The 12697-nt window shown below is 35.2% G+C and overlaps 1 protein-coding gene across 4 annotated transcripts in view; it reads right to left on the bottom strand.

Annotated features, from left to right (window-relative positions):
- Nucleotides 1-1107: 1107 nt before the first annotated feature.
- The window catches only part of LOC127626651 (protein tweety homolog 2-like), an 82242-nt gene continuing 70652 nt past the window's right edge, over nucleotides 1108-12697 (bottom strand). The window contains exons 9-15 of one of the 4 annotated variants that reach the window (XM_052102626.1): nucleotides 11125-11229; nucleotides 10000-10092; nucleotides 9659-9801; nucleotides 8923-9108; nucleotides 8306-8384; nucleotides 7802-7828; nucleotides 1108-4054 (exon numbers count right to left, since the gene is read on the bottom strand). In XM_052102626.1, the coding sequence (XP_051958586.1) occupies nucleotides 3974-4054; nucleotides 7802-7828; nucleotides 8306-8384; nucleotides 8923-9108; nucleotides 9659-9801; nucleotides 10000-10092; nucleotides 11125-11229 (714 nt within the window). In that variant the 3' untranslated portion in view covers nucleotides 1108-3973. The remainder of the gene's footprint in view (nucleotides 4055-7801; nucleotides 7829-8305; nucleotides 8385-8922; nucleotides 9109-9658; nucleotides 9802-9999; nucleotides 10093-11124; nucleotides 11230-12697) is intronic. The other 3 variants (XM_052102627.1, XM_052102628.1, XM_052102629.1) reach the window with 3 other exon arrangements.

Raw genomic sequence — 12697 nt, 5'->3', positions numbered from 1 at the left:
CCTTTCCCTAACCTGTGAGTGGAAGTAACACCCCCATTTGGAGATAGTGCAACCCCCTTTTTTGGAGAGTAACCCCACCCTATAAGGGAGAATCCACCCCCATTTGGAGGTCTCCGAAGCTTTGCCCTACTTTGTCATATTTTTCAGGCTGGTCCAGCCAATGCGCATGTGCTATTTCGAGATGACTAACAGGTGATATCTGTATCTAAAAGATGATTGGCTCTTTTACCTGTAAGGCGGGACTTTCTACATCCTCCATATTGGGCGTTCCAATTTCTCAAGTTCATTTTAAAGGAATGTTCCGTTTCAATACAGCATTTGTGGCTTAATGTTGATTACCAAAAAAATTGGTTTCTAGTGGTCCTTTAAAAAAAAAAAAAATCTGGGTTTCAGTGAGGCACCTACGATGGAGGTTAATGGGATCAATGAGAATGTGAATGTGGCCAATTTTTGGAGGGTTCAAACAGATAAATGTGAAGCTTATAATTTTATAAAAGCACTTACATAATTCTTCTGTTAAAACGTATGTATTATTTGAGCTCTAAAGTTGTTTTACAGTCGTTTAGGGTTTGTTGATATTACATCGTCATGGTAACGAAGTTGTTAAATTGGCTATAACTTTACACAGAAAATGATAGTACGTGATTTTATCACACTAAATAATTTTTACATGCATATTCTTTGTCTTGTGGCTATACTTTTGAAAAAGAGTATTTTAAATGTAAAAAAAAAAAAATTAGCCCCCATTCATTTTCATTATAAGTTCCTCTCTGGAGGAACTCTGGTTTTGCTCTTTTTTTTTTTTTTCAAATTCAAAATACATTTTTGTGGTAATCAAAATTATGCCACAAATGCTGTCGATTGAGCTCAACTTGTATTGAACACTGTGCCCATGCACAAAATATCAACATGTGTTGGGAAATGCTCTAGTTTTTTGTAGCCAACATTTTATGTACTTACATATATTGACATAATTGAAGTTAAAGTGACAACTTGCCTAGTCTCCCCTACTTTTGAAAGAGTTTAGTATGTCTATTTCACTAATGATTTCTCCATTCCACACTCAATATATTGTGTAATCTGAAAACAAATTTCTTGGTTCAATTCAATGCAAAATGTTTTATTATTGACCATATTGCTTTCCTCTACATGAGACAGAAATTAAGCACCACCACAGTGTCAGCAGGACAGTGCTATTCATGCACCCAAAGTATTCAAATCCGTAAAAAAGAAGAAATAAAAACATTCTAACAAGGCAATAATACACCAGACTGATGCCACCATGGACCCATTTCAGATCTAGACATTTTGAATTTGACTACAAATCCAACCTCAGATCAGGACACACTGTTATTTGTCCAAGTAGCTTTTATCATCAAACAAGATATGTGGCAAGAATGGAGCAAACAAAGATATGCAAATAAAATCACACAAACAACACATAATATCATACAAGTTATTTACAGCTGGTCAGGTTAATACAAAATATTGGAAGGTATTGGCTCAGTGTGCTCTCTGGATAATATGCTTGCCTACTTGATCTGGTAAAAAGTTGTGTCATTTAAAGTCCCATACAAAATGATCCCTCAATTGTGCTTGCTGGGAAAATTGGCAGGTAAGCCCATTTAGAAATACATTATTTATAGGACAATTGAAGGAGCACACGTCAACAAACATTTTAGTGCATCACTTTAAACCTCTAGTGATTTGTTTGTGCTTCAAAAACCTCTATATGCATAAAACAAATATTATAGAAAGTCATTTTCCTCCATGTCCCATCCCTGATATTCACAATGCACTACAAACAAATAACTGTTTTCAGCTTGGCTGCTCAGTGAATAAAGAAATTAAACCATAACACTTCACAATAAGTTTCCAATCGCTAATATTAATTTATGCATTAGGTATCATGAATAAACAATGATCAATATTTGTTTACATATTTTTTTCTATCTTTTTTAATGTTAGTAAATAAAAATACTATTGTTCATTTTTAGTTCATAGAGCATTAACTAATGTTAACAAAAACAACTTTTGATATTAAATGTATTAGTGTATGTTGGAGTTAACATTAACTAAAATTAATAAATGCTTAATAAGTATTGTTCATTGTTAGGTCATATAAACTAATGTTGTTACCTAATGTTAACAAATGGAAACCTATTGTAAAGTGTTACCGATGAAACAAAAAAGTCCCCATGTTTGTAGGACTTCTGTGGATTTTAGTCCATGTCTATTAGCTAAAATGCCATCTCCTAAATGTGTACTTTAGGAGCATATAGATGGCATCTTAGCTAATAGACACTTTTAGGAGCACTAACAATTTAAAGTCTTTTTCTTCCAGGAACAAACCATCAAGGATATCAATGACTCATCTTGGACTCGTATACAAATGTTTGTCCAATGTAATTCTCTCTAGAATGATCACGTTCCTCCCATTAGCCATCTCTGACTAACAATATCAAGAGGCAAATCATGATTCTCAGCTTTGATGTAAATTAAAGCCTACTGAATATTTAAAAAGGGACCTTTGATATGTCCCATGCAACTGTTCCTGTTTAAATAGGAAATATGTCATAATAGGATATGAAACTGTGCTTTATCAAGTGACTTAATGGGGTCTTTACGAGGCACAAAACATGCTTCCATTCTCAGGCGCCAAAAATGGCTTAATATTAGAGAAAAAAAAGTGTAGAGTTAGCCATCTTAAAAATGATGACATATCTATTAAGTTCATACTGCACAGTAGCTGGGAAATTGTAAGACACCTTTTCATGAGCATCAGTTGCTTAGAAAAGTACCTAAAACACCTACTTTTAAGTTTAATGATGCTGGCACTAGAAACACTGTACACTATGTGCAACTTGGCCTCATAGTAACAGGTTACTAAACCTACATTTTTCCAAACTGATATTTACGTGGCTCGTTGTACATATCGTAAGAGTTTCCTGGTGAAATGAACACTAGAGGCACTACAACAAATACTTATTTCCTTTCACACAAATAACAGCAGTAAAATGGCAGATCATCAGTTCATAAACAGGTAATATCTGCCCTGTTCCTCATGCGATGCTATCTTATGACATCAAAACACTTTTACTATAGTGCATGACTTGTAAGACCATACATTTTAACATTTGCATTACATAACCAACTACATTTACAAGCTTGTTTAGACACTGATTAAGGTACCAGGGTACCAGTCCTGAAAAGCATGCAAATCAAAACATTAGCCGAAAGTGTCGGCTAAGTGTTAGGTTTAGGTTTAAGATTTAGGGTTGGGAGGTAGGCTTTGTTGATTTAAAACTTGATCTGTTTGGAAGAATATTTAACTCACTTTTAGTGCCACTCAGTGCACATTTCACCTCGGAAATGCTGTGATAAGGAACCACATAATATAATTTTGCACAGTCATGTAATTCTCATGAAATTAGTAGGACTAAATGTCCAACAGACAGAATATCAATACATAATACAACCAGTGTCCGCAATGATCTTTAATACGACAAATGGGTAACCTTTTTTAAGGTTATGTACTCAGGTCAGGACAAATGTGCTCAATTTCTGTGACAAAACATTGTGGTTACCCATACCGAACAGTGTATGTATTTTAAAAAGGCAACAGGGAAGACCATCAGTCTAATGGATGAAAGATGTACAAGTAAAACAGATTATTACAGAAAGGATATTTCAGCACCTCACATGTATGTGTCAGTAGTGAGGAAACAGATGCATTGCACCATCAGAATTATCGACAAACACACACATACTGTACATGCAAGCAAGTACCCAAACACGCAGTTTTTAGAAAGATGTTCTCCTCTCAGACTGTGGTCTGCTGAGTTACAGTAACACACACACAGAAGGGTGCACACACATGCTGGCATGAGAGTTCTCAGTATGTCCATTTTCCCAGAGTGAAAAGATTCACAGCAGGGAAAACGTATACATGACAGAGGATAGGAGATCAGTTCTATGCCCGGAAATCCTCCCCAAAGTGTCTGATCTGGTCTTCAGTCATGGAGAGGTAGGTGGCTCTCATGGTTGGAGAATACTGTGGAGAACAGTAACATATGAGTCAAAATTGACACCATACAGACAGACAAGGATAATATATTCTTTAAGAGTGAAATGAGAATGAAGGACACTTGATATGGACTACTAAGTGTCTTTAGCATTTATAGGGCAAATGCAGGTTCGATTATCTAAAGGATTGTAAAAGGGTAATACATAGGACTATACTATGTAGTCAACACGAGCACCTAAAAATTACATTATATCATCATGTACTCACTCTTATGTTGATCCAAACACATATGATGTATGTTTTTTCCACATTAAACTAAAGGTGTTTGTCATCATTAATGTCAAACCTAGTGCGAAGTGTAGTGACCTGATATATTTGATTATATGTGAATGCAAATGAGATTTTAGAGCTACGACGGTGGGGAAGATTTTCAGTGAATAACGACAGTCACACAAAACTTTTATATATATTTATTGTGTATTGAATATATTTTTATATTATTTATATTTTGTATATTTTTAATAAATTATATTTAATATATTTTAAAATGTTGTTAATATATATATATATATATAGTTGAAGTCAGAAGTTTACACACACCTTAGCCAAATACATTTAAACTCTTTTTTCACAATTCCTGACATCTGATCGTAGAAAACGTTCCCTGTCTTAGGTCATTTAGGATCACTACTTTATTTTAACTTGTCCTTAAGTCATTTTGCCACAAGTTTGGAGGTATGCTTGGGGTCATTGTCCATTTGGAGGACCCATTTACTACCAAGCTTTAACTTCTGGCTGATATCTTGATGTTGCTTCAATATATCCACATGATTTTCCTTCCTCATGATGTCATCTATTTTGTGAAGTGCACCAGTCCCTCCTACAGCAAAGCAACCCCACAACATGATGCTGCCTGCCACCCTCATGATTCACGGTTGGGATGGTGTTCTTTGACTTCCAAGCTTCACTCTTTTTCCTCCAAACATAATGTTGGTCATTATGGCCAAAACGTTCAATTATTATTATTTTTTAATCAGAATAGAAAAATTGCTCCAAAAAGTAAGATCTTTGTCCCCATGTGCAATTGCAAACTGTAGTCTGGATTTAAATGGTGGTTTTGGAGTAGTGGCTTCTCCTTGCTGAGCAGCCTTTCAGGTTATGTCGATATAGGACTTGTTTTACTGTGGATATAGATACTTGTCTACCTGTTTCCTCCAGCATCTTCACAAGGTAATTTGCTGTTGTTTTGGGATTGATTTGCACTTTTTGCACCAAACTACGTTAATCTCTAGGAGACAGAATGCGTCTCCTTCCTGAGTGGTATGATGGCTGCGTGGTCCCATGGTGTTCATACTTGCATACTATTGTTTGTACAGATGGACGTGGTACCTTTAGGCCAGACTTGTGGAGGTCCAAAATTTTCTTTCTGAGGTCTTGGCTGATATATTTTGATTTTACCATGATGTCAAGCAAAGAGGCACAGAGTTTGAAGGTAGGTCTTTATATAAATAATAATAATCCATTAGGTACACCTCCAATTCAGTACAACTCCTATCAGAAGCTAATTGTCTAAAGGCTTGACATAATTTTCTGAAATTTTCCAAGCTGCTTAAAGGCACAGTTACCTTGGTGTATGTAAACTTCTGACCCACTGGAATTGTGATATAGTCAATTAAAAGTGAAACAATCTGTCTGTAAACAATTGCTCATATATATATACATATATATACACTCACCTAAAGGATTATTAAGAACACATACTAATACTGTGTATGACCCCCTTTCGCCTTCAGAACTGCCTTAATTCTACGTGGCATTGATTCAACAAGGTGCTGAAAGCATTCTTTAGAAATGTTGGCCCATATTGAAAGGATAGCATCTTGCAGTTGATGGAGATTTGTGGGATGCACATCCAGGGCACGAAGCTTCCGTTCCACCACATCCCAAAGATGCTCTATTGGGTTGAGATCTGGTGACTGTGGGGGCCATTTTAGTACAGTGAACTCATTGTCATGTTCAAGAAACCAATTTGAAATGATTCGAGCTTTGTGACATGGTGCATTATCCTGCTGGAAGTAGCCATCAGAGGATGGGTACATGGTGGCCATAAAGGGATGGACATGGTCAGAAACAATGCTCAGGTAGGCTGTGGCATTTAAACGATGCCCAATTGGCACTAAGGGGCCTAAAGTGTGCCAAGAAAACATCCCCCACACCATTACACCACCACCACCAGCCTGCACAGTGGTAACAAGGCATGGTGGATCCATGTTCTCATTCTGTTTACGCCAAATTCTGACTCTACCTTCTGAATGTCTCAACAGAAATCGAGACTCATCAGACCAGGCAACATTTTTCCAGTCTTCAACTGTCCAATTTTGGTGAGCTCTTGCAAATTGTAGCCTCTTTTTCCTATTTGTAGTGGAGATGAGTGGTACCCGGTGGGGTCTTCTGCTGTTGTAGCCCATCCGCCTCAAGGTTGTGCGTGTTGTGGCTTCACAAATGCTTTGCTGCATACCTCGGTTGTAACGAGTGGTTATTTCAGGCAAAGTTGCTCTTCTATCAGCTTGACTCAGTCGGCCCATTCTCCTCTGACCTCTAGCATCAACAAGGCATTTTCGCCCACAGGACTGCCGCATACTGGATGTTTTTCCCTTTTCACACCATTCTTTGTAAACCCTAGAAATGGTTGTGCGTGAAAATCCCAGTAACTGAGCAGATTGTGAAATACTCAGACCGGCCCGTCTGACACCAACAACCATGCCATGCTCAAAATGGCTTAAATCACCTTTCTTTCCTATTCTGACATTCAGTTTGGAGTTCAGGAGATTGTCTTGACAAGGACCACACCCCTAAATGCATTGAAGCAACTGCCATGTGATTGGTTGATTAGATAATTGCATTAATGAGAAATTGAACAGGTGTTCCTAATAATCCTTTAGGTGAGTGTATATATATATATTTTTTCCCTTCTTTTTGGGGTTGATGAAATGTGACCTGGATATGTTATTGTGAGATTCACCTAAAAGGTTGTTTCTGGGGATACCATTCAGACACCATCCATCTATGCCCTTGGAGCACAAGCTTAATGCTTTAAAATACAGTGCAATTTCTGTGGACTACTTTTATGGTAATTTCATACTTTTAGGAGCTTGACAGCCCCTGGTCACCATATACTTTTGTTTTTTTAAAAAGAGCAGTGTAAACATTCTTCAGACTATATCATATCTCATTTGGTGTTTAAAAGAGGAAATTAGTCATAATCTACCAGTTTGAAACAGCAATGAGAGTGAGAAAATGATGAAAGTATTTTCCTATTTGGATGAACTATTCCTTTAACTGGGTACTGCACTAGCAAAAACTCCTGTCTCACATCTAACCCATTAAACAACAAATGGAAACATGAGAAAACAGTGACAAGGACTCTTAAGAACGTGGTATTCTATAGGACTGACTTCCACAGAGCTGACAAAAGGGTCTGTGAGGCATGCCAGTAGCCAAGCAACACTACTACTGTAAAGGGATTCAGATCTCCAATCACTAGGGTAGTTTGTATATAACTGAGTATATAATGTAATATATAAGTGAGTCTAACAACGTACACTATGGGTGTGTCTATGAGGATCCATGCCAAGAGTGAAGGGAAAACCACCCATACAAAATTTATTCAGACTCACTGGGAAAAAACAAGGGATTAAATCAAAGAAAAACTGAGGAGAGGTAGAGAGGACAGAGGTATTGGGATAATCATACGGAAATCATATGGCAACTTACGCGGTTTCTATATTGCTGAGTGTAAAGCTCCAAAAATAAATAGTTTTTTGTTGTTGTTGTTGTTGTTGATGTTGTTGTTAAAAGAAGAAAACAAGAACAGAAACATACAAACAGAGAAACATACGAACAAACAAAGAAAAACGTAAAATAAGCTTATTAGCAGAAGACAGTTGGAAAGCCGCTAGCTATAAATGAACAAATAGAAGAATTAGGGCAGAAATAATTAAGACATAGTCATGAAGTGAGCTTAAAACCAACATGAAATCAAAACAGAGCCCGCACAATAAGACTAGGAATGTTTATTAAGATAGAAAATGCTGTTCATTTTGATTTCATGTTGACTTTAAAATGATTGTCCTGTGGATTTGTTTTTAAAAGAATGCTAAGTCTTTGGTGTTTACCATTGTCATTGTGTTTTTATTTTACAGTGTGGAGTTTTTGTGTGTGTGTGTGTGTGTGTGTGTGGGGTCATGAGAAGGACTTGGCCTCTGGAGCCCAACGCACCGATGGAGGAGGAGACCCCCTTCCGATCAGAGGAACGTTCTCAAAACGTGGGTTCCCACCGAACAGCGCAGACTGGTTTCTGACAAAACAAGACAGAGATGATTAAAAAAAGAAGGGAGAGTTAAATTGTAGAAACAATATAAATCACTAATATTTTAATATCACACACTGTATATATAATTACTACAATTCTAATATCCTATTCATATTCTCATATTATCTAATATTCCTTCATGAAAAGAAAACGTCTCCCCCTTAATCACAGCACAGAAACCCAATTCAAGTGATTATTTACCCCAAAATCAAAATAAATAATAAATTATATGTTCATATAATTGTACATATAACATCTTGTTGTATTACAGTAATGAGAATTTAGGGTGAATATATTCTAAATATCATTATATTTATATAATTTTTTTTATTTTGGGATGCAATGAGACCTGGACATGTTATCTTGAAATTCACCAAAATTTTGTGTCTGTTGATCATTCACAATTCAGATACCATTTATCAACCACAATAAACACACACACACACACACACACACACACACACACACACACACACACACACACACACACACACACAAACATTTAGGTTAGAGTGTTTCTTACATATACTCTGAGATGGGTGCATTGGTCACAGTCTGTGTGGGAGGGTGAAGACTAGTCTGGCTGCCAATACTGCTACTATAACTGCAGAAGCTATGCATGTTGCCCGGGTGCGAGTGATGTGATGCCATCCGTCGACTCTGAGGGTTAAATGGGTCACCGTCATTTATGTCATCATAATCCCTTTCTCTGTGGAGAAGGAAACAGCACTGGATTAGTCTACAGTAGCACCAAGAAGTATTTGGACACTTTTGGACACATAAAGTCACACTTAAATTGTATGTGTTCATTGCTTTAGGTAAAAAAAATGTCTGAGCATGTTTTTGCAGTTCCTTATAACCAACTGGTCCAAATTTGTTTTTAAGTGGCTGTATGAAGTCAGAGCTCCTCAAGCTCACACAGGTAGCAGAATAAAAACAGGTATAGCTCATCACATTAACTATGGACATATTCTGCTAACATTAGACACCCAGAAAGTTTCCAAATACTTTGTCTTAATTTTGGGCCCCCAAACTGCAATACAATATACTGCATTGGGCCAATACTATGCCTGGAGATCTTCCTTTCTGCTGTGTTTAGTTTAAACACTAACAAACATACTTCTAATTGTCAACTGAACCGAAAATAACCTAATTTGTCAGCATAGGTACGTTTGATTAGAGTTAATTGCACTATCTTCAGTAAATGTTAGTGAATGCATCTTAATGCACTCTATGTTGGTGTTTTTGTGTGCTTGCACCTGTTGGCAATCTGCCTCCATGCTCTTGGGATGGCACACAACATCACAGAGAAGGCACAGGCCGCCAGAAGTGAAAACAGGCACAGATACAGTAACCCCTCCACACCATCATAACAGACACCTATTAGCGCATCCAGGTAATCCTGCAAACACACACACACACACACACACACACACACACACACACACACACACACACAACATGCGACATTTCAACATTCCACATGCTGTATCACACAACAGATTTAGAATCATTTTGCTAATTGCAGAAATCTCATTAAGCTCATAGCATGATTTACTCTACATAACGGCAGGTGAAATATTTGTTGTCTGCTCATTACCTTATTCAGTCCTCTGCAGTCTAGCAGGGCAGTGAGCTGGTGTAAACTGGCCTCTGAATTATTCAATAGATGCTGAATACTCAATAAATCACTCTGAAGAGAATAGCAAACAACAGCAATGAAATGCACCAGAATTGAAAATATAAATATATATATACTGTACATAATTTAATGTTATTTTCCATTATTATAATAATAATAATAATAATAATAATAATTATTATTATTATTATTAAATTAAAACATTATTAAAATAAAAAAATACTATAATTAATTTTATATATATTTCTATATTATATATGTATATATATTCATGTTATTTACCAATATTATTTGTATTATTATTACTATTACTATTATTATTATTATTATTATGGGGATGAATCTCATGAAACCTTTCCAGAACATATTTCACCCCCCCAAAAAATTTGATATTATTGTAATTAAAACTAAGCACATTGCACCTAATCACCATCCGATTCTTATTACCCAAATGCAAGATACATGATTTAAATTATTCAATTAAAACATTATTTAAAAAAATACTATAATTCATTTTATATACATTTAATTTACCATTATTATTATTATTCATATATATACATTTTATATTTATGTAATGTTATTTTAAATTTTTATTATTCTTAAAATTATACAATTAAAAAATTATTAAAATAATAAAATACTATAATTCATTTTATATATATATATATATATATATATATATATATTAATGTTAAAAATATGTTTAATGTTATTTTCCATTATTAATATTATTATTATTAAAATGATACAATTAAAACCTTATTAAATTAAGAAATACTATAATTCATTATATATATATATATATATATATATATATATATATATATATATATATATATATATATATATATATATATATATATATATATATATATATATTCATTTTATTCACCATTATTATTATTATTATTATAAATATTATTTTTTCCACTGTGATAGAATGGACATATTTTTGTGAGCTTAACATATTCTAAAATTCTTATCAGATTCTACTGTGTACAGCAGATCATATTAAAGTGAATGGATCAGTCTATATGACTATGTAGAGTGACTGTCCTCTTATTCTAAATACACACTCACCTTAGCTGTAGGGAAGAGAGGCACAGCAAACTGCAGCAGTCCCTGAATCTGGATCTGCATGGTGGTCAACGATCTCTGGAAGACAGTCAGGGACTGCAATACAAACTAAATCAGGATCAGTTCCTTTTGTTTAAGGGCTAAAAAAACAACACCTGTACAGTCTACTCTACACCCAGCATGTTCAGAGAAAGCTTAACAGGACATATGTGCAGTTTCACTCTCTACCACCAGAGGGAAGAACTACACCATTCATGGATGAATGACAGTGCTGATTTCATTCTTATGCTTTCATTCTTTAACAAAATGACCATGTCAGAAAGTCTGTGTCTGTGCCTTTAAAGCCTGAATACAAAATATAAAATAAATAAAAAATAAGTACTGCATCACACTGCAGCCTGAATAGTGCAAGTTCAGACCAGGAAAAACTTTATAATAATACAAACAGGTAAACTGACAAGAACATGGAGAGGTCATATTTACATATTTAAAAAACGAAAGAAAGAAAGAAAAATATATATTGCTACAAAAATAGACATTTTCTTGCTAAATATAATTTTGGACCCAGGCATTTCTTCGCGACATCCACTCAGATGCTTAACAGCAAAGCTGGCACTGCAGATAAACATGGATAATTATTTCAAACCGGATGATTTAATTAATCTACTTTCATCGTACAATTTTCACTCTCTTGGCTGTAAAGTGTGATTGAGCCTATAGAAGCAATTCACTGTAGAAACGTGTCCTCTTTATCCCAGACCAAACCGAGACAAAGAGAAGACAAGTGTAGCAAGACAAGGATAATGAAACAGGGAAAATGTATTCAAGAAATGAGTCAGAGTGACAAAAGGAGAGATTAACAGACTGTGAGAGGCAGAACAGCAATGAGAAATGAAAGATAAGACCAAGAGAGACGGGAATATGATTAAAAACACCAGACACAAGACCAAAAGATCTTCAGATCTGAAAAACGAATAATGTATCTCATTATAAGAACATTCTAATACACACATCACTGACACTGACTCTTTGCAGATTGAGATTACTCTGTGTGCATGCACTGTATGTGTGGGTCAGGTATGTGTGGGTAAGTAAACTATGTGTACTTAATGTTAATTAACATACTAAATCTCTTTTAAATGTAAAAATGCAATTTTATAATTAACAATAGAAGTCAAGCGTGTGTGTGTGTGTGTGTGTGTGTGTAGTTTAGGTACAAAAGTGTCCAAAAAGCAAAACCTGGGACATTCGGGGATGTCCACATCTGTAATTTACTTTTAATTATAAATATGCTAAATATTTTCTTTTAGACTGATGGTTCAGTATTAATTATAACTAGCTCTGAATAAAAACAGTTGAAATCTTTGTGTCTCAATTTTATAGTTAAACATACTAAAAGATGACTCAAATAAATGCCAAAAAGGTTTAAGTGAGGGTTGTGATAAAAAATCAAAACAATTCAAGTCAAAGAAAGTCCCCACCATGTTGGTCAACATGCATTTGTGAGTGTGTGTGTGTGTGTGTGTGTGTGTCTCATGTTCTAGCTCTTATCATGATCATCTTTGCTTCCCTTCCT

This window comes from Xyrauchen texanus, chromosome 33, assembly GCF_025860055.1.
Source record: "Xyrauchen texanus isolate HMW12.3.18 chromosome 33, RBS_HiC_50CHRs, whole genome shotgun sequence".
NCBI classification, from domain to species: Eukaryota; Metazoa; Chordata; class Actinopteri; order Cypriniformes; family Catostomidae; genus Xyrauchen; species Xyrauchen texanus.
The sequence above is the reverse complement of the archived record's forward strand: the minus strand, read 5'-3'. Positions and strand labels throughout refer to the sequence as shown.